General features: G+C 38.7%; 1 protein-coding gene across 2 annotated transcripts in view; it reads left to right on the plus strand.

Annotated features, from left to right (window-relative positions):
• Positions 1-21,615, plus strand: part of mdga1 (MAM domain containing glycosylphosphatidylinositol anchor 1) — a 288,554-nt gene extending 266,939 nt beyond the window's left edge. The window contains exon 18 of one of the 2 annotated variants that reach the window (XM_089116787.1): positions 17,887-21,615. In XM_089116787.1, the coding sequence (XP_088972913.1) occupies positions 17,887-17,975 (89 nt within the window). In that variant the 3' untranslated portion in view covers positions 17,976-21,615. Of the gene's footprint in view, positions 1-17,883 lie in introns of both variants that reach the window. The other variant, XM_089116786.1, reaches the window with a different exon arrangement.
• The last annotated feature ends 1,790 nt before the right edge of the window (positions 21,616-23,405 follow it).

Here is a 23,405-nt window from a genome sequence, read left to right on the forward strand (position 1 = left end):
CTCCAATCTTCTCAAAACTCTGGATTATGATAGAGGGCTGTGAGACTTTGACCTGGGTGCAAAAATGGATGATCTAGACCCTTCCAGAGCTGAGATATCAAACTTCAAAATTTCGACCCGAAAAAAAAACGACAGTGTTACCCCTTTCGTTTTTTTCATTTTTGGGCGAAAAATTAAGTTTCTCCAATCTTCTCAAAACTCTGGATTCTGATAGAGGGCCACGAGACTTTGACCTGAGTGCAAAAATGGAGGCTCTAGACCCTTCCAGAGCTGAGATATCGAAACTCAAAATTTCGACCCGAAAAAAAACGACAGTGTTACCCCTTTCGTTTTTTTCATTTTTTGGCGAAAAATTAAGTTTCTCCAATCTTCTCAAAACTCTGGATTCTGATAGAGGGCCACGAGACTTTGACCTGAGTGCAAAAATGGATGATCTAGACCCTTCCAGAGCTGAGATTTTAAAATTCAAAATTTCGACCTGAAAAAAAAACGACAGTGTTACCCCTTTCGTTTTTTTCATTTTTGGGCGAAAAATTAAGTTTCTCCAATCTTCTCAAAACTCTGGATTATGATAGAGGGCTGTGAGACTTTGACCTGAGTGCAAAAATGGATGATCTAGACCCTTCCAGAGCTGAGATATCAAACTTCAAAATTTCGACCCGAAAAAAAACGACAGTGTTACCCCTTTCGTTTTTTTCTTTTTTTGGCGAAAAGTTAAGTTTCTCCAATCTTCTCAAAACTCTGGATTCTGATAGAGGGCCACGAGACTTTGACCTGAGTGCAAAAATTGAGGCTCTAGACCCTTCCAGAGCTGAGATATCAAAATTCAAAATTTAGACCCGAAAAAAAAACGACAGTGTTACCCCTTTCGTTTTTTTTCATTTTTCGGCGAAAAATTAAGTTTCTCCAATCTTCTCAAAACTCTGAATTCTGATAGAGGGCTGTGAGACTTGGACCTGAGTGCAAAAATGGATGATCTAGATCCTTCCAGAGTTGAGATATCAAATTTCAAAATTTCGACCCGAAAAAAAAAAACGACAGTGTTACCCCTTTCGTTTTTTTTTTCATTTTTCGGCGAAAAATTAAGTTTCTCCAATCTTCTCAAAACTCTGGATTATGATAGAGGGCTGTGAGACTTTGAACTGAGTGCAAAAATGGATGATCTAGACCCTTCCAGAGCTGAGATATCAAAATTCAAAATTTCGACCCGAAAAAAAAAACGACAGTGTTACCCCTTTCGTTTTTTTCATTTTTGGGCGAAAAATTAAATATCCCCAATCTTCTTGAAACTCTGGATTCTGATAGAGGGCCATGAGACTTAGACCTGAGTGCAAAAATGGATGATCTAGACCCTTCCAGAGCTGAGATATCAAAATTCAAAATTTCGACCCGAAAAAAAAACGACAGTGTTACCCCTTTCGTTTTTTTCATTTTTGGGCGAAAAATTAAATATCCCCAATCTTCTTGAAACTCTGGATTCTGATAGAGGGCCATGAGACTTAGACCTGAGTGCAAAAATGGAGGCTCTAGACCCTTCCAGAGCTGAGATATCGAAACTCAAAATTTCGACCTGAAAAAAAAAACGACAGTGTTACCCCTTTCGTTTTTTTTTTTTCATTTTTGGGCGAAAAATTAAGTTTCTCCAATCTTTTCAAAACTCTGGATTATGATAGAGGGCTGTGAGACTTTGACCTGAGTGCAAAAATGGATGATCTAGACCCTTCCAGAGCTGAGAAATCAAACTTCAAAATTTCGACCCGAAAAAAAAACGACAGTGTTACCCCTTTCGTTTTTTTCATTTTTGGGCGAAAAATTAAGTTTCTCCAATCTTCTCAAAACTCTGGATTCTGATAGAGGGCCACGAGACTTTGACCTGAGTGCAAAAATGGAGGCTCTAGACCCTTCCAGAGCTGAGATATCAAAATTCAAAATTTCGACCCGAAAAAAAAACGACAGTGTTACCCCTTTCGTTTTTTTCATTTTTGGGCGAAAAATTAAATATCCCCAATCTTCTTGAAACTCTGGATTCTGATAGAGGGCCATGAGACTTAGACCTGAGTGCAAAAATGGAGGCTCTAGACCCTTCCAGAGCTGAGATATCGAAACTCAAAATTTCGACCTGAAAAAAAAACGACAGTGTTACCCCTTTCGTTTTTTTTCGTTTTCGGGCGAAAAATTAATTATCCCCAATCTTCTCAAAACTCTGGATTATGATAGAGGGCTGTGAGACTTTGACCTGAGTGCAAAAATGGAGGCTCTAGACCCTTCCAGAGCTGAGATATCGAAACTCAAAATTTCGACCCGAAAAAAAAACGACAGTGTTACCCCTTTCGTTTTTTTTTTCATTTTTGGGCGAAAAATTAAGTTTCTCCAATCTTCTCAAAACTCTGGATTCTGATAGAGGGCCATGAGACTTTGACCTGAGTGCAAAAATGGAGGCTCTAGACCCTTCAAGAGCTGAGATATCGAAATTCAAAATTTCGACCCGAAAAAAAAACGACAGTGTTACCCCTTTCGTTTTTTTTTTTTCATTTTTGGGCGAAAAAATTAAGTTTCTCCAATCTTCTCAAAACTCTGGATTCTGATAGAGGGCCACGAGACTTTGACCTGAGTGCAAAAATGGAGGCTCTATACCCTTCCAGAGCTGAGATATCAAAATTCAAAATTTCGACCCGAAAAAAAAAACGACAGTGTTACCCCTTTCGTTTTTTTCATTTTTGGGTGAAAAATTAAGTTTCTCCAATCTTCTCAAAACTCTGGATTATGATAGAGGGTTGTGAGACTTTGACCTGAGTGCAAAAATGGATGATCTAGACCCTTCCAGAACTGAGATATCAAACTTCAAAAGTTCGACCCGAAAAAAAAAAACGACAGTGTTACCCCTTTAGTTTTTTTTCATTTTTTTGCGAAAAATTAAGTTTCTCCAATCTTCTCAAAACTCTGGATTCTGATAGAGGGCCATGAGACTTTGACCTGAGTGCAAAAATGGAGGCTCTATACCCTTCCAGAGCTGAGATATCAAAATTCAAAATTTCGACCCGAAAAAAAAAGGACAGTGTTACCCCTTTCGTTTTTTTCATTTTTTGGCGAAAAATTAAGTTTCTCCAATCTTCTCAAAACTCTGGATTCTGATAGAGGGCCACGAGACTTTGACCTGAGTGCAAAAATGGAGGCTCTAGACCCTTCCAGAGCTGAGATATCAAAATTCAAAATTTCGACCCGAAAAAAAAAACCGACAGTGTTACCCCTTTCGTTTTTTTTTTCATTTTTCGGCGAAAAATTAAGTTTCTCCAATCTTCTCAAAACTCTGGATTATGATAGAGGGCTGTGAGACTTTGCACTGAGTGCAAAAATGGATGATCTAGACCCTTCCAGAGCTGAGATTTTAAAATTCAAAATTTCGACCCGAAAAAAAAACGACAGTGTTACCCCTTTCGTTTTTTTCATTTTTGGGCGAAAAATTAAGTTTCTCCAATCTTCTCAAAACTCTGGATTATGATAGAGGGCTGTGAGACTTTGACCTGAGTGCAAAAATGGATGATCTAGACCCTTCCAGAGCTGAGATATCAAACTTCAAAATTTCGACCCGAAAAAAAAAACGACAGTGTTACCCCTTTCGTTTTTTTCTTTTTTTGGCGAAAAGTTAAGTTTCTCCAATCTTCTCAAAACTCTGGATTCTGATAGAGGGCCACGAGACTTTGACCTGAGTGCAAAAATTGAGGCTCTAGACCCTTCCAGAGCTGAGATATCAAAATTCAAAATTTAGACCCGAAAAAAAAACGACAGTGTTACCCCTTTCGTTTTTTTTCATTTTTCGGCGAAAAATTAAGTTTCTCCAATCTTCTCAAAACTCTGAATTCTGATAGAGGGCTGTGAGACTTGGACCTGACTGCAAAAATGGATGATCTAGACCCTTCCAGAGCTGAGATATCAAATTTCAAAATTTCGACCCGAAAAAAAAAAACCGACAGTGTTACCCCTTTCGTTTTTTTTTCATTTTTCGGCGAAAAATTAAGTTTCTCCAATCTTCTCAAAACTCTGGATTATGATAGAGGGCTGTGAGACTTTGAACTGAGTGCAAAAATGGATGATCTAGACCCTTCCAGAGCTGAGATATCAAAATTCAAAATTTCGACCCAAAAAAAAAACGACAGTGTTACCCCTTTCGTTTTTTTCATTTTTGGGCGAAAAATTAAATATCCCCAATCTTCTTGAAACTCTGGATTCTGATAGAGGGCCATGAGACTTAGACCTGAGTGCAAAAATGGATGATCTAGACCCTTCCAGAGCTGAGATATCAAAATTCAAAATTTCGACCCGAAAAAAAAACGACAGTGTTACCCCTTTCGTTTTTTTCATTTTTGGGCGAAAAATTAAATATCCCCAATCTTCTTGAAACTCTGGATTCTGATAGAGGGCCATGAGACTTAGACCTGAGTGCAAAAATGGAGGCTCTAGACCCTTCCAGAGCTGAGATATCGAAACTCAAAATTTCGACCTGAAAAAAAAAACGACAGTGTTACCCCTTTCGTTTTTTTTTTTTTCATTTTTGGGCGAAAAATTAAGTTTCTCCAATCTTTTCAAAACTCTGGATTATGATAGAGGGCTGTGAGACTTTGACCTGAGTGCAAAAATGGATGATCTAGACCCTTCCAGAGCTGAGAAATCAAACTTCAAAATTTCGACCCGAAAAAAAAACGACAGTGTTACCCCTTTCGTTTTTTTCATTTTTGGGCGAAAAATTAAGTTTCTCCAATCTTCTCAAAACTCTGGATTCTGATAGAGGGCCACGAGACTTTGACCTGAGTGCAAAAATGGAGGCTCTAGACCCTTCCAGAGCTGAGATATCAAAATTCAAAATTTCGACCCGAAAAAAAAAACGACAGTGTTACCCCTTTCGTTTTTTTCATTTTTGGGCGAAAAATTAAATATCCCCAATCTTCTTGAAACTCTGGATTCTGATAGAGGGCCATGAGACTTAGACCTGAGTGCAAAAATGGAGGCTCTAGACCCTTCCAGAGCTGAGATATCGAAACTCAAAATTTCGACCTGAAAAAAAAACGACAGTGTTACCCCTTTCGTTTTTTTTCATTTTCGGGCGAAAAGTTAAATATCCCCAATCTTCTCAAAACTCTGGATTATGATAGAGGGCTGTGAGACTTTGACCTGAGTGCAAAAATGGAGGCTCTAGACCCTTCCAGAGCTGAGATATCGAAACTCAAAATTTCGACCCGAAAAAAAAAACGACAGTGTTACCCCTTTCGTTTTTTTTTCATTTTTGGGCGAAAAATTAAGTTTCTCCAATCTTCTCAAAACTCTGGATTCTGATAGAGGGCCATGAGACTTTGACCTGAGTGCAAAAATGGAGGCTCTAGACCCTTCCAGAGCTGAGATATCGAAATTCAAAATTTCGACCCGAAAAAAAAACGACAGTGTTACCCCTTTCGTTTTTTTTTCATTTTTGGGCGAAAAAATTAAGTTTCTCCAATCTTCTCAAAACTCTGGATTCTGATAGAGGGCCACGAGACTTTGACCTGAGTGCAAAAATGGAGGCTCTATACCCTTCCAGAGCTGAGATATCAAAATTCAAAATTTCGACCCGAAAAAAAAAACGACAGTGTTACCCCTTTCGTTTTTTTCATTTTTGGGCGAAAAATTAAGTTTCTCCAATCTTCTCAAAACTCTGGATTATGATAGAGGGCTGTGAGACTTTGACCTGAGTGCAAAAATGGATGATCTAGACCCTTCCAGAACTGAGATATCAAACTTCAAAAGTTCGACCCGAAAAAAAAAACGACAGTGTTACCCCTTTCGTTTTTTTTCATTTTTTTGCGAAAAATTTTGTTTCTCCAATCTTCTCAAAACTCTGGATTCTGATAGAGGGCCACGAGACTTTGACCTGAGTGCAAAATGGAGGCTCTAGACCCTTCCAGAGCTGAGATATCAAAATTCAAAATTTCGACCCGAAAAAAAAATGACAGTGTTACCCCTTTCGTTTTTTTTTTCATTTTTCGGCGAAAAATTAAGTTTCTCCAATCTTCTCAAAACTCTGGATTATGATAGAGGGCTGTGAGACTTTGAACTGAGTGCAAAAATGGATGATCTAGACCCTTCCAGAGCTGAGATATCAAAATTCAAAATTTCGACCCGAAAAAAAACGACAGTGTTACCCCTTTCGTTTTTTTCATTTTTGGGCGAAAAATTAAATATCCCCAATCTTCTTGAAACTCTGGATTCTGATAGAGGGCCATGAGACTTAGACCTGAGTGCAAAAATGGAGGCTTTAGACCCTTCCAGAGCTAAGATATCGAAACTCAAAATTTCGACCTGAAAAAAAAAAACGACAGTGTTACCCCTTTCGTTTTTTTTTTCGTTTTCGGGCGAAAAATTAAGTTTCTCCAATCTTTTCAAAACTCTGTATTATGATAGAGGGCTGTGAGACTTTGACCTGAGTGCAAAAATGGATGATCTAGACCCTTCCAGAGCTGAGAAATCAAACTTCAAAATTTCGACCCGAAAAAAAAATGACAGTGTTACCCCTTTCGTTTTTTTCATTTTTGGGCGAAAAATTAAGTTTCTCCAATCTTCTCAAAACTCTGGATTCTGATAGAGGGCCACGAGACTTTGACCTGAGTGCAAAAATGGAGGCTCTAGACCCTTCCAGAGCTGAGATATCGAAACTCAAAATTTCGACCCGAAAAAAAATGACAGTGTTACCCCTTTCGTTTTTTTCATTTTTTGGCAAAAAATTAAGTTTCTCCAATCTTCTCAAAACTCTGGATTCTGATAGAGGGCCACGATACTTTGACCTGAGTGCAAAAATGGAGGCTCTAGACCCTTCCAGAGCTGAGATATCAAAATTCAAAATTTCGACCCGAAAAAAAAAACGACAGTGTTACCCCTTTCGTTTTTTTTAAATTTTTGGGCGAAAAATTAAGTTTCTCCAATCTTCTCAAAACTCTGGATTCTGATAGAGGGCCACGATACTTTGACCTGAGTGCAAAAATGGAGGCTCTAGACCCTTCCAGAGCTGAGATATCAAAATTCAAAATTTCGACCCGAAAAAAAAAACGACAGTGTTACCCCTTTCGTTTTTTTTAAATTTTTGGGCGAAAAATTAAGTTTCTCCAATCTTCTCAAAACTCTGGATTATGATAGAGGGCTGTGAGACTTTGACCTGAGTGCAAAAATGGATGATCTAGACCCTTCCAGAGCTGAGATATCAAACTTCAAAATTTCGACCCGAAAAAAAAACGACAGTGTTACCCCTTTCGTTTTTTTCATTTTTTGGCGAAAAGTTAAGTTTCTCCAATCTTCTCAAAACTCTGGATTCTGATAGAGGGCCACGAGACTTTGACCTGAGTGCAAAAATGGAGGCTCTAGACCCTTCCAGAGCTGAGATATCAAAATTCAAAATTTCGACCCGAAAAAAAACGACAGTGTTACCCCTTTCGTTTTTTTTCATTTTTCGGCGAAAAATTAAGTTTCTCCAATCTTCTCAAAACTCTGAATTCTGATAGAGGGCTGTGAGACTTGGACCTGAGTGCAAAAATGGATGATCTAGACCCTTCCAGAGCTGAGATTTTAAAATTCAAAATTTCGACCCGAAAAAAAAACGACAGTGTTACCCCTTTCGTTTTTTTCATTTTTGGGCGAAAAATTAAGTTTCTCCAATCTTCTCAAAACTCTGGATTATGATAGAGGGCTGTGAGACTTTGACCTGAGTGCAAAAATGGATGATCTAGACCCTTCCAGAGCTGAGATATCAAACTTCAAAATTTCGACCCGAAAAAAAAACGACAGTGTTACCCCTTTCGTTTTTTTCATTTTTGGGCGAAAAATTAAGTTTATCCAATCTTCTCAAAACTCTGGATTCTGATAGAGGGCCACGAGACTTTGACCTGAGTGCAAAAATGGAGGCTCTAGACCCTTCCAGAGCTGAGATATCGAAACTCAAAATTTCGACCCGAAAAAAAAAGACAGTGTTACCCCTTTCGTTTTTTTCATTTTTTGGCGAAAAATTAAGTTTCTCCAATCTTCTCAAAACTCTGGATTCTGATAGAGGGCCACGAGACTTTGACCTGAGTGCAAAAATGGAGGCTCTAGACCCTTCCAGAGCTGAGATATCAAAATTCAAAATTTCGACCCGAAAAAAAAAACGACAGTGTTACCCCTTTCGTTTTTTTTTCATTTTTCGGCGAAAAATTAAGTTTCTCCAATCTTCTCAAAACTCTGAATTCTGATAGAGGGCTGTGAGACTTGGACCTGAGTGCAAAAATGGATGATCTAGACCCTTCCAGAGCTGAGATATCAAAATTCAAAATTTCGACCCGAAAAAAAAAACGACAGTGTTACCCCTTTCGTTTTTTTTCATTTTTGGGCGAAAAATTAAGTTTCTCCAATCTTCTCAAAACTCTGGATTCTGATAGAGGGCCACGAGACTTTGACCTGAGTGCAAAAATGGAGGCTCTAGACCCTTCCAGAGCTGAGATATCGAAACTCAAAATTTCGACCTGAAAAAAAAAACGACAGTGTTACCCCTTTCGTTTTTTTCATTTTTTGGCGAAAAATTAAGTTTCTCCAATCTTCTCAAAACTCTGGATTCTGATAGAGGGCCACGAGACTTTGACCTGAGTGCAAAAATGGAGGCTCTAGACCCTTCCAGAGCTGAGATATCAAAATTCAAAATTTCGACCCGAAAAAAAAAACGACAGTGTTACCCCTTTCGTTTTTTTTCATTTTTCGGCGAAAAATTAAGTATCTCCAATCTTCTCAAAACTCTGGATTCTGATAGAGGGCCACGAGACTTTGACCTGAGTGCAAAAATGGATGATCTAGACCCTTCCAGAGCTGAGATATCAAAATTCAAAATTTCGACCCGAAAAAAAAACGACAGTGTTACCCCTTTCGTTTTTTTCGTTTTTGGGCGAAAAATTAAGTTTCTCCAATCTTCTCAAAACTCTGGATTATGATAGAGGGCTGTGAGACTTTGACCTGAGTGCAAAAATGGATGATCTAGACCCTTCCAGAGCTGAGATATCAAACTTCAATATTTCGACCCGGAAAAAAAACGACAGTGTTACCCCTTTCGTTTTTTTCATTTTTTGGCGAAAAGTTAAGTTTCTCCAATCTTCTCAAAACTCTGGATTATGATAGAGGGCCACGAGACTTTGACCTGAGTGCAAAAATGGAGGCTCCAGACCCTTCCAGAGCTGAGATATCAAAATTCCAAATTTCGACCCGAAAAAAAAAACGACAGTGTTACCCCTTTCGTTTTTTTTCATTTTTGGGCGAAAAATTAAATATCCCCAATCTTCTTGAAACTCTGGATTCTGATAGAGGGCCATGAGACTTAGACCTGAGTGCAAAAATGGATGATCTAGACCCTTCCAGAGCTGAGATATCAAAATTCAAAATTTCGACCCGAAAAAAAAACGACAGTGTTACCCCTTTCGTTTTTTTCATTTTTGGGCGAAAAATTAAATATCCCCAATCTTCTTGAAACTCTGGATTCTGATAGAGGGCCATGAGACTTTGACCTGAGTGCAAAAATGGAGGCTCTATACCCTTCCAGAGCTGAGATATCAAAATTCAAAATTTCGACCCGAAAAAAAAACGACAGTGTTACCCCTTTCGTTTTTTTCATTTTTGGGCGAAAAATTAAGTTTCTCCAATCTTCTCAAAACTCTGGATTATGATAGAGGGCTGTGAGACTTTGCACTGAGTGCAAAAATGGATGATCTAGATCCTTCCAGAGCTGAGATTTTAAAATTCAAAATTTCGACCCGGAAAAAAAACGACAGTGTTACCCCTTTCGTTTTTTTCATTTTTGGGCGAAAAATTAAGTTTCTCCAATCTTCTCAAAACTCTGGATTATGATAGAGGGCTGTGAGACTTTGACCTGAGTGCAAAAATGGATGATCTAGACCCTTCCAGAGCTGAGATATCAAACTTCAAAATTTCGACCCGAAAAAAAAACGACAGTGTTACCCCTTTCGTTTTTTTCATTTTTTGGCGAAAAGTTAAGTTTCTCCAATCTTCTCAAAACTCTGGATTCTGATAGAGGGCCACGAGACTTTGACCTGAGTGCAAAAATGGAGGCTCTAGACCCTTCCAGAGCTGAGATATCAAAATTCAAAATTTCGACCGAAAAAAAAAACGACAGTGTTACCCCTTTCATTTTTTTCATTTTTCGGCGAAAAATTAAGTTTCTCCAATCTTCTCAAAACTCTGAATTCTGATAGAGGGCTGTGAGACTTGGACCTGAGTGCAAAAATGGATGATCTAGACCCTTCCAGAGCTGAGATATCAAAATTCAAAATTTCGACCCGAAAAAAAAAACGACAGTGTTACCCCTTTCGTTTTTTTCATTTTTGGGCGAAAAATTAAGTTTCTCCAATCTTCTCAAAACTCTGGATTATGATAGAGGGCTGTGAGACTTTGACCTGAGTGCAAAAATGGATGATCTAGACCCTTCCAGAGCTGAGATATCAAACTTCAAAATTTCGACCCGAAAAAAAAAACGACAGTGTTACCCCTTTCGTTTTTTTTCATTTTTTGGCGAAAAGTTAAGTTTCTCCAATCTTCTCAAAACTCTGGATTCTGATAGAGGGCCACGAGACTTTGACCTGAGTGCAAAAATGGAGGCTCTAGACCCTTCCAGAGCTGAGATATCAAAATTCAAAATTTCGACCGAAAAAAAAACGACAGTGTTACCCCTTTCGTTTTTTTCATTTTTCGGCGAAAAATTAAGTTTCTCCAATCTTCTCAAAACTCTGAATTCTGATAGAGGGCTGTGAGACTTGGACCTGAGTGCAAAAATGGATTATCTAGACCCTTCCAGAGCTGAGATATCAAACTTCAAAATTTCGACCCGAAAAAAAAACGACAGTGTTACCCCTTTCGTTTTTTTCATTTTTGGGCGAAAAATTAAGTTTCTCCAATCTTCTCAAAACTCTGGATTCTGATAGAGGGCCACGAGACTTTGACCTGAGTGCAAAAATGGAGGCTCTAGACCCTTCCAGAGCTGAGATATCGAAACTCAAAATTTCGACCCGAAAAAAAACGACAGTGTTACCCCTTTCGTTTTTTTCATTTTTTGGCGAAAAATTAAGTTTCTCAAATCTTCTCAAAACTCTGGATTCTGATAGAGGGCCACGAGACTTTGACCTGAGTGCAAAAATGGAGGCTCTAGACCCTTCCAGAGCTGAGATATCAAAATTCAAAATTTCGACCCGAAAAAAAAAAACGACAGTGTTACCCCTTTCGTTTTTTTTTCATTTTTCGGCGAAAAATTAAGTTTCTCCAATCTTCTCAAAACTCTGGATTATGATAGAGGGCTGTGAGACTTTGCACTGAGTGCAAAAATGGATGATCTAGACCCTTCCAGAGCTGAGATTTTAAAATTCAAAATTTCGACCCGAAAAAAAAACGACAGTGTTACCCCTTTCGTTTTTTTCATTTTTGGGCGAAAAATTAAGTTTCTCCAATCTTCTCAAAACTCTGGATTATGATAGAGGGCTGTGAGACTTGGACCTGAGTGCAAAAATGGATGATCTAGACCCTTCCAGAGCTGAGATATCAAATTTCAAAATTTCGACCCGAAAAAAAAAACGACAGTGTTACCCCTTTCGTTTTTTTTTCATTTTTCTGCGAAAAATTAAGTTTCTCCAATCTTCTCAAAACTCTGGATTATGATAGAGGGCTGTGAGACTTTGAACTGAGTGCAAAAATGGATGATCTAGACCCTTCCAGAGCTGAGATATCAAAATTCAAAATTTCGACCCGAAAAAAAAAACGACAGTGTTACCCCTTTCGTTTTTTTCATTTTTGGGCGAAAAATTAAATATCCCCAATCTTCTTGAAACTCTGGATTCTGATAGAGGGCCATGAGACTTAGACCTGAGTGCAAAAATGGATGATCTAGACCCTTCCAGAGCTGAGATATCAAAATTCAAAATTTCGACCCGAAAAAAAAACGACAGTGTTACCCCTTTCGTTTTTTTCATTTTTTGGCGAAAAGTTAAGTTTCTCCAATCTTCTCAAAACTCTGGATTCTGATAGAGGGCCACGAGACTTTGACCTGAGTGCAAAAATGGAGGCTCTAGACCCTTCCAGAGCTGAGATATCAAAATTCAAAATTTCGACCGAAAAAAAAACGACAGTGTTACCCCTTTCGTTTTTTTCATTTTTCGGCGAAAAATTAAGTTTCTCCAATCTTCTCAAAACTCTGAATTCTGATAGAGGGCTGTGAGACTTTGACCTGAGTGCAAAAATGGATTATCTAGACCCTTCCAGAGCTGAGATTTTAAAATTCAAAATTTCGACCCGAAAAAAAAACGACAGTGTTACCCCTTTCGTTTTTTTCATTTTTGGGCGAAAAATTAAGTTTCTCCAATCTTCTCAAAACTCTGGATTATGATAGAGGGCTGTGAGACTTTGACCTGAGTGCAAAAATGGATGATCTAGACCCTTCCAGAGCTGAGATATCAAACTTCAAAATTTCGACCCGAAAAAAAAAACGACAGTGTTACCCCTTTCGTTTTTTTCATTTTTGGGCGAAAAATTAAGTTTCTCCAATCTTCTCAAAACTCTGGATTCTGATAGAGGGCCACGAGACTTTGACCTGAGTGCAAAAATGGAGGCTCTAGACCCTTCCAGAGCTGAGATATCGAAACTCAAAATTTCGACCCGAAAAAAAACGACAGTGTTACCCCTTTCGTTTTTTTCATTTTTTGGCGAAAAATTAAGTTTCTCCAATCTTCTCAAAACTCTGGATTCTGATAGAGGGCCATGAGACTTTGACCTGAGTGCAAAAATGGAGGCTCTAGACCCTTCCAGAGCTGAGATATCAAATTTCAAAATTTCGACCCGAAAAAAAAACGACAGTGTTACCCCTTTCGTTTTTTTTCATTTTTCTGCGAAAAATTAAGTTTCTCCAATCTTCTCAAAACTCTGGATTATGATAGAGGGCTGTGAGACTTTGAACTGAGTGCAAAAATGGATGATCTAGACCCTTCCAGAGCTGAGATATCAAAATTCAAATCTTCGACCCGAAAAAAAAACGACAGTGTTACCCCTTTCGTTTTTTTCATTTTTGGGCGAAAAATTAAATATCCCCAATCTTCTTGAAACTCTGGATTCTGATAGAGGGCCATGAGACTTAGACCTGAGTGCAAAAATGGATGATCTAGACCCTTCCAGAGCTGAGATATCAAAATTCAAAATTTCGACCCGAAAAAAAAACGACAGTGTTACCCCTTTCGTTTTTTTCATTTTTGGGCGAAAAATTAAGTTTCTCCAATCTTCTCAAAACTCTGGATTATGATAGAGGGCTGTGAGACTTTGACCTGAGTGCAAAAATGGATGATCTAGACCCTTCCAGAGCTGAGATATCAAACTTCAAAATTTCGACCCGAAAAAAAAAACGACAGTGTTACCCCTTTCGTTTTTTTTAAATTTTTGGGCGAAAAATTAAATATCCCCAATCTTCTTGAAACTCTGGATTCTGATAGAGGGCCATGAGACTTAGACCTGAGTGCAAAAATGGATGATCTAGACCCTTCCAGAGCTGAGATATCAAAATTCAAAATTTCGACCCGAAAAAAAAACGACAGTGTTACCCCTTTCGTTTTTTTCATTTTTGGGCGAAAAATTAAATATCCCCAATCTTCTTGAAACTCTGGATTATGATAGAGGGCTGTGAGACTTTGACCTGAGTGCAAAAATGGATGATCTAGACCCTTCCAGAGCTGAGAAATCAAACTTCAAAATTTCGACCCGAAAAAAAAACGACAGTGTTACCCCTTTCGTTTTTTTCATTTTTGGGCGAAAAATTAAGTTTCTCCAATCTTCTCAAAACTCTGGATTCTGATAGAGGGCCACGAGACTTTGACCTGAGTGCAAAAATGGAGGCTCTAGACCCTTCCAGAGCTGAGATATCAAAGTTCAAAATTTCGACCCGGAAAAAAAACGACAGTGTTACCCCTTTCGTTTTTTTCATTTTTGGGCGAAAAATTAAATATCCCCAATCTTCTTGAAACTCTGGATTCTGATAGAGGGCCATGAGACTTAGACCTGAGTGCAAAAATGGAGGCTCTAGACCCTTCCAGAGCTGAGATATCGAAACTCAAAATTTCGACCTGAAAAAAAACCGACAGTGTTACCCCTTTCGTTTTTTTTCGTTTTCGGGCGAAAAATTAAGTTTCTCCAATCTTTTCAAAACTCTGGATTATGATAGAGGGCTGTGAGACTTTGACCTGAGTGCAAAAATGGAGGCTCTGGACCCTTCCAGAGCTGAGATATCGAAACTCAAAATTTCGACCAGAAAAAAAACCGACAGTGTTACCCCTATCGTTTTTTTTTTCATTTTTGGGCGAAAAATTAAGTTTCTCCAATCTTCTCAAAACTCTGGATTCTGATAGAGGGCCACGAGACTTTGACCTGAGTGCAAAAATGGAGGCTCTAGACCCTTCCAGAGCTGAGATATCGAAATTCAAAATTTCGACCCGAAAAAAAAAACGACAGTGTTACCCCTTTCGTTTTTTTTTTCATTTTTGGGCGAAAAAATTAAGTTTCTCCAATCTTCTCAAAACTCTGGATTCTGATAGAGGGCCACGAGACTTTGACCTGGGTGCAAAAATGGAGGCTCTAGACCCTTCCAGAGCTGAGATATCAAACTTCAAAATTTCGACCCGAAAAAAAAAACGACAGTGTTACCCCTTTCATTTTTTTTCGTTTTCGGGCGAAAAAGTAAGTTTCTCCAATCTTCTCAAAACTCTGAATTCTGATAGAGGGCTGTGAGACTTGGACCTGAGTGCAAAAATGGATGATCTAGACCCTTCCAGAGCTGAGATATCAAAATTCAAAATTTCGACCCGAAAAAAAAAACGACAGTGTTACCCCTTTCGTTTTTTTTCATTTTTGGGCGAAAAATTAAGTTTCTCCAATCTTCTCAAATTCTGGATTCTGATAGAGAGCCACGAGACTTTGACCTGAGTGCAAAAATGGAGGCTCTAGACCCTTCCAGAGCTGAGATATCGAAACTCAAAATTTCGACCCGAAAAAAAAAACGACAGTGTTACCCCTTTCGTTTTTTTCATTTTTTGGCGAAAAATTAAGTTTCTCCAATCTTCTCAAAACTCTGGATTCTGATAGAGGGCCACGAGACTTTGACCTGAGTGCAAAAATGGAGGCTCTAGACCCTTCCAGAGCTGAGATATCGAAATTCAAAATTTCGACCCGAAAAAAAACGACAGTGTTACCCCTTTCGTTTTTTTCATTTTTCGGCGAAAAATTAAGTTTCTCCAATCTTCTGAAAACTCTGGATTATGATAGAGGGTTGTGAGACTTTGAACTGAGTGCAAAAATGGATGATCTAGACCCTTCCAGAGCTGAGATATCAAAATTCAAAATTTCGACCCGAAAAAAAAACGACAGTGTTACCCCTTTCGTTTTTTTCATTTTTGGGTGAAAAATTAAGTTTCTCCAATCTTCTCAAAACTCTGGATTATGATAGAGGGCTGTGAGACTTTGACCTGAGTGCAAAAATGGATGATCTAGACCCTTCCAGAGCTGAGATATCAAACTTCAAAATTTCTACCCCAAAAAAAACCCGACAGTGTTACCCCTTTAGTTTTTTTTCGTTTTTGGCGAAAAATTAAGTTTCTCCAATCTTCTCAAAACTCTGGATTCTGATAGAGGGCCACAAGACTTTGATCTGAGTGCAAAAATGGAGGCTCTAGACCCTTCCAGAGCTGAGATATCAAAATTCAAAATTTCGACCCGAAAAAAAAAACGACAGTGTTATCCCTTTCGTTTTTTTCATTTTTGGGCGAAAAATTAAATATCCCCAATCTTCTTGAAACTCTGGATTCTGATAGAGGGCCATGAGACTTAGACCTGAGTGCAACAATGGAGGCTCTAGACCCTTCCAGAGCTGAGATATCGAAACTCAAAATTTCGACCCGAAAAAAAAAACGACAGTGTTACCCCTTACGTTTTTTTTTTTTTTTGGGGCAAAACATTTAGTTTCCCCAATCTTCTCAAAACTCTGGATTCTGATAGAGGGCCATGAGACTTAGACCTGAGTGCAAAAATGGAGGCTCTAGACCCTTCCAGAGCTGAGATATCGAAACTCAAAATTTCGACCAGAAAAAAAAACGACAGTGTTACCCCTTACGTTTTTTTGGGGGGGGCAAAAAATTAAGTTTCCCCAATCTTCTCAAAACTCTGGATTCTGATAGAGGGTCATGAGACTTAGACCTGAGTGCAAAAATGGAGGCTCTAGACCCTTCCAGAGCTGAGATATCGAAACTCAAAAATTCCACCACAAAAAAAAAACGACAGTGTTACCCCTTACGTTTTTTTTGGGGGGGGCGAAAAATTAAATATCCCCAATCTTCTTGAAACTCTGGATTCTGATAGAGGGCCATGAGACTTAGACCTGAGTGCAACAATGGAGGCTCTAGACCCTTCCAGAGCTGAGATATCGAAACTCAAAATTTCGACCAGAAAAAAAAACGACAGTGTTACCCCTTACGGTTTTTTTTTTTTTTGGGGCGAAAAATTAAGTTTCCCCAATCCTCTCAAAACTCTGGATTCTGATAGAGGGCCATGAGACTTTGCCCTGAGTGCAACAATGGAGGCTCTAGACCGTTCCTGAGCTGAGATATTGCGATCACACGTAGCATTTATCCCATTATAAACCACTATTTTTATAAGGGGATAAATGCTAGGAGGGATGTCCATATCTCAGCTCTGGAAGGGTCTTGAGAATCCAGAGTTCCAGATCCAGAGTTTTGAGAAGTTTTGAGAAGATTGGAGAAACTCAAAATTTCGCCCCCCGAAAAAAACAACAACCATGAGACTTAGACCTGAGTGCAAAAATGGAGTCTCTAGACCCTTCCTGAGCTGAGATATTGAGATCCCACATAGCATTTATCCCATTATAAAAATAGTGGGTTCGCGGACGGTGGAATTTCGGGACTGCCCTTGGTGCCACAGACTCAGGGGGCCTCCCTGAGTGCAGTAAAATAGTTTTCATCCAAAATTTGGAAGCTAAGCTTAAAAACCATGTGTACACAAACCCACTATTTGTCCAATAACCCACTATTTTTATAATGGGATAAATGCTACGTGGGATCTCAATATCTCAGCTCAGGAATATCTGCACTCAGGTTTAAGTCTCATGGTCCTCTATAAACATAAATGTTATGTTTATTAATTTATTTCAGTTTGGTACATTTTTGGGAAGTACACCTGTTTTGACCTGATGTCCATTGGAATGGATAAAAAAAATCACAATGAAAGCAATTATATATATTTTTTTTCCATTTGTTTTCATTTCTAGAAACCTCATGAGCTGGGAAAATGTACTTTTATATTTTTCAGAAACTTGACACATAATTCAGGTCTGAGGGGGTTAAGTGTTAATATGTACATTTTAGGTGTTAATAGGCTATGTACATTTTGGGTGCTGATATGTACATTTTAAGTGTTATTATGTACATTTTACGTGCTAATATGTCCATTTCAGGACCTAATATGTCCATTTTAGGTGTTAATATGTACATTTTAGGTTCTAATATGTACCACTAAGGCACCAATATGCAGACTTTGGGTACAGCTCCAGTGACAGCTTTTGTACCTTTTTTTCTGAGTGTACCTTATATGAAAAGCAATAGGAACTTCAGTGAAACGTACTATTATGGAGTAAATTTTCAGCAATATTGTATTCTTCTGGAGCTATGATGCTCGTGTTAAAGATGCAGGTTTAAATCCCATTAGCTTCCACAATACTTTCTTGTCTGCTTTCCAAAATGAAGGGAAATAGCGAATGTTGCATTGTAAAGAGTGTAATAATGTTTGTCTTCCTGTTTACAGCAGTTCTATCCGGGACACACCAGAGTCTCCATCTTCTCCCAGTGATCGTCCAGCTGCTCGGCACCATCTGCCTGATGTTCCTCCTAAGATGATACAGATAACCCTGAGCACACACCGCCAGCGTAGAACGCCCCCCGCGGCAGCAATAAGAACTGCCCCGACACGTGACCACCCTTCCTGCCTTCCTCATATCCTCCTGTTTCCTGCTTCTCTTGTACTTTGTCCTGACTTCACAACACTTCTTACAAGTCATGCCTGCTTTTTCTTTAGTGTCATCTTTTGTAGTCACTTATTGAGCTTTGACCTGCTATGTGGCATCTTTTATGTTTTATATAAACATATCTCAGTTAATGTTGAGCATTCTTTCCATATGTCTGGACACCTTCACCTCAACCGCCCCTTTTCCTACTTGTGTATGTATCTGACACACCAAAGTGTCAACTGTTACCAAAGATGACGGAGGGCTTACGGGATGAACAGATGGCTGAAAGAGTGACAGGGATGTCCTTTCCCCAAATGAACTACTTCTTTCCACAGACTCAAGTGCATGGAGATGCAATTTCCTTAAGACGTTAAGATTGCAAGGAATAAAGTGAGCAGGAATGAATGAGCGAAACGAGTGGTCACGAAGTTACTGATGACCTGAATGGACCTGTACATGCACGTGTATATGATGTACTGGAAAATGTCGAGTTACGGAAAAGACAAATAGACTCCGATTGAAACTTCTAGGACTATGACAATGTGAATCTAAAGAAGCACAAATTTATATCTTTTTTTTTTTTTTTTGGTAGCTATTTACGTGGTATTTCGTCAGTCTGGGTTTGCACTTCTTGTCCTTTGGCTTTCTTTACTGTGTGCCACTGCTGCATTGCCATTCAGTTTGTTATGGAATATAATTTGGTTCTGAAAAAAACGACACAACGTGAACTTTGGACCAGAAGAGCATCAGTTACCTCACCCTCAATTTACAAGATTCATAAAGCATCTGGACAAACTGCTGAGAACGATCACTCTCGCTTCAATCAAACTGCCGGGATAGCGTTGACTCACTGGGTCGGTCGTTCTCCTCCAGCAATAGGACCGTTCCTCTGACTGCAATGAACGTTCTCCTCTTCATGGATATGGGCACACGAACGCCTCTGGAAAGACAAACTGCACTCTTGGCTTTGACGTTCAATAATTTCATTGCATAGCGTTAGAGAGAAATCGCATGTACATGCTAGCTCTACAACGGGTTGCCATTGACAAACTATTTTTATTTTGGAAGTTTTGCGATGGCAGCAAACAGTGTTGACATGAAAGACACACAGTGTTCATTGTTGAAGCATCCTATAGTAATGCTGCATTCCATTTACATTGGATAGCTTGCTACTTGGAACATTGCAATACATTGCCACATGAAGTTGCTTGAACTTGATATCTTTCGGCAAGAGGGTGGCATCCAGTGAGATGCACATATTTAGGCCGGGCTCAGACTACTGAAGTTTTTAAAATCGTAACCCGATTGGGAAATCTGGTTGCATCACGCACATAACGAGAATCTTCACAGATTTTCTTCTTTCAAATCTCAAACCTACACACACTACAAGATATGACAACCCTGGCCCATCAGACTTTAAGGTTTTTGATGGAAACATTCTCCGTATAATGGATTTCAATTGGAACCAAACGGTTCAAGGTCCAAAAGAGAGTTTCAGCGCAGCTTCAAAAGGCTTTAAACGACACCAGGCATAAATCGTCCGGAAAATCCTGTAGTCTGAGCCCAGCTTTAATGATAAACAGTCACTTTTAAGCAAATAAAATACATCAATAGCTCAAAGAGGATCATATCATAAACCTGCAGAACAAATGCTAGCACAGTTATCTTCCAATTTGGTTACAATTTGGCAACTTCTCTGTTGACAATCAGATCTGCACAGCAAACAGTAGCATTGCCATTATATTTTCTTATACATCATCTTCCAAACTTTAGGCAATGTAACAACTTAGAAGTGAGAGATATCAATTAGGAATATCTCACGTCTGACTTTGAATGGAATGCAGCATAAGTCACAGATTCAGATGCAATATGTAGTTATGGAGGATTTTACTTTCAAAAGTTTTGAAATGTAGGCAACCCTCCCTGGAACTCCTTTTAAAACAAGCCACATCACGTAAGATAACATTTAAGCACATGGTTACAGTTCAGTAGCAATATGTGATGTTAGACGTTCAAGCAAAGAGTGCGAGCAAACTACCAGGACTGTGTGTGTCCGGTACTCTGCTTAGCTTCATCACATCTATCATCGTCGCAAGGGAAGGGCATGAGAGCATATGACGAAAATGAAGGAGCCATTTGTGCCTCTGTTTGAGTGTCCTTTATCAGATTTGCGTACGCTTAGATGTTATGGTGTGATCGTATATACAGTATATATTTCAATTGCTTTGCTCTAGTATCACTCATACTCGTAGTTCCATCCACAGTGGAGCTTTAAGGTAAGTCTGTTTACAAACATAAAATGCGCAAAATGATTTCCCGGCTTGTATTATCCGCTCATATTTAACCAGTTCATATTTATCCTAATGTGGCATACCGTCTGTCGCTGTTGAAGAGATTATCATAGACTCGCTCCTCAGGTAAATCCATAGGTAACAGGGACAGGGCCTGGAATAATTACACCCCAGTCCAGGTTCTCCTACAGTGAAAAAGACACTCCCGCGGCTGTAATACTGTTCCTCGTGTATGTTACCGTAATCGCTCTGAACTCTTGCACAATGCCTTCATGTCACGTATAATCACATATTGTTTATAATCCACGCTAAGTTTAGTAGGACCTCTTATAGGACGCAGCCGATTCGATTTAAGTCAGAATGAGTGAAACAATAAATGGAGGGTTGTTTCAGGATATTGTGAAGTGCATATTTCATGTTTCCTTTTGTTGCTTTTTGAAGTTCCGATGTGTGTTTGGTGACATCCCCAGAAGCCATCACCCATTTCTGCGACTATTTTGTTTTGTATTCAGACCTTTAGATTGTTTGTTCAAATTGATCTTGTTTACATCAATGATTAGAGGCAAAAAGCAGGATCTAAATACTGTGCAATATATGACGATGGTAGAAGTTTTATCATGCACTTGTTATAAGCTCAACGCAGGAAGTGCACCATCACCCCTTATGATGAGCAAGTGAATGTCAATGTGAATCTGATTAGAATGTGGAATCTTGCTGGCAGGCCTTTTTTGCATTGTAGATGTGCAGAATTCAGTGGACTGAATTTAAATATGGCATAATGTGTTAAGTGCAGATGGAAGTGCTTAATAATATTAGCATTAAAATATAAGAAATGAACACAGAACGAGGCAGGAATGTGTAGACATTTTTCAATGATGGCTGGAAATTCCATGCAGCCTGCATTCTTGTGCCTGTAACTATAGTGATGGAATGCAAGAGAACACATTTGAATCCTAATTGTTACATTTTTTATTCTAAACTGCTTGACATTTTAGAACACTCCTAAAGTTCATCCTCAAAAATTGTTCATCAAAAAGTGTTTCATCCCAAACACTATACCAGCCAGTTTCATTCTACTGTATGTCCGTACAATGCCCCATTTCAACCATTTTTCGTACAAGACTGACGGCTGTATTCTGTTATTGTGCTGGCATGTGAATGTAGCCACTATCAGAAGGCTGTAAAAGAGAATTGTGAAGGTTGAACACATCTTGTTGCAAAATATTTAACATGGCATTGGTATTTAGTCGAAAAATCAGGGGTCAATGAGAAGTCAGATTATTATTGAGTTTGACTGCCATGCTACCAATGGGAAATCAAATTGTGACGTTTGACTCACCTTTTGTTTTTGTCACTCACTTGTATCCAAATGCATGACTCGAGTATGATCAGAGAATGAAGCATAACAACACATGTAGCATTAGAGGTAGACGTCAGAAGAATGCCATTCACTGTTCCACCCGGAGGACGTCAGTATTCCCATCTATAGGTGACGGTTAGTTATGGATCGTACTGCCACATGCCCTTCTAGCCTCTATGATTATCTATTGAGATATTGGTGAATCTCACAAAAACATATCCAGGTCATATTTCATGCCTAAATAATTATATTTAAAATAACATTAAGACTTTAAAGGGTTAGTTCACCCAAAAATGAAAATTCTGTCAGTATTTACTCACCCTCATGTTGTTCCAACCCCGTAAGACCTTCGTTCATCTTCGGAACACAAATTAAGATATTTAAGATATTAAGATCGCTCCTGCATACAGTCCATAGGCTTCTTGAGGGACTGGCTCTTGCTGTCCCCGAAAAGTCATTAAAGACATCGTTAAAATAGTCCAAGTGACTACAGGGGCTCAATCTTAACTTTATCAAACGACGAGAACACTTTTGTGCGCAAAAAAACAACAAAAATAACGACTTTATTTCAACAATTCGTTTATTTCTCCCTTTGCGCGAGTCAGGTTACTAGTTTAATAGCGTAAGCTTCTGTTATTGTACGTCACACGCATCACACACATGACCAGCGTCGGCCAATAGTGAGCCTACGTGTGACGTAGCTCTACGCAATCACACTACGTTAACTGACTTACAGGCTCATGGAGAAGGAAGTGAATAGTTGAAATAAAGTCGTTATTTTTGTTGTTTTTTTGCGCACAAAAGTGTTCTCGTCGTTTGATAAAGTTAAGATTGAGCCCCTGTAGTCACTTGGACTATTTTAACGATGTCTTTAATGACTGTTCGGGGACAGCAAGAGCCAGTCCCTCAAGAAGCCTATGGACTGTATGCAGGAGCGATCTTAATATCTTAAATATCTTAATTTGTGTCCCGAAGATGAACGAAGGTCTTACGGGGTTGGAACAATATGAGGGTGAGTAAATACTGACAGAATTTTCATTTTTGGGTGAATTTTTGGGTTATTTTTAACAATTTCATGACAATTATTTTTATTTTCATGCATTTTTCATAATCCTCATGATTGTCACTCCTGTAATACAGTACCTTTGCATAGCAAAGCATTGATGGCAATGCACCATAATATCACAGAAAAACACTTTATATTTTTTATTTTATTATTTGTTTTCCAATAATGTTGCGATGCTTAAAAAAATACTTTTAATTCTTACATTTGAATTTTGAAATATGATCTGGACATTTTTTTTATTCGCTCATATATAACAAGAGAATCCTGTGACGAAACCTGAAGGTCAGTCTGTGAAAGTCACCAACACACACTCACAAAACCAATCACATGACTGCTAAAGAATGTTTGTGGGTGTTGAATTGATCATAAGTGTGTGCAGCTCTGATCAGCTGTCCTGTCGTATGCAAAGTGTTCAGACCAGAGAGTTTCTGTTTCTTTGGTTTTTTCGTTTGTATGTATATTTGTTTGTTTTTAGATATACCGGCGCACAAGTGAGAGAGCAACTTGTAGTGCTGGATGTTGTATATTCTCTGTCATGTAATGAACTATTTTAGAGGAAAAATATATTTGAAATATGACTCCAAGATGTATAAATAAATAACC

Source organism: Pimephales promelas, chromosome 11 (assembly GCF_988280905.1).
Source record: "Pimephales promelas chromosome 11, fPimPro1.hap1.1, whole genome shotgun sequence".
Lineage (NCBI taxonomy): Eukaryota > Metazoa > Chordata > Actinopteri > Cypriniformes > Leuciscidae > Pimephales > Pimephales promelas.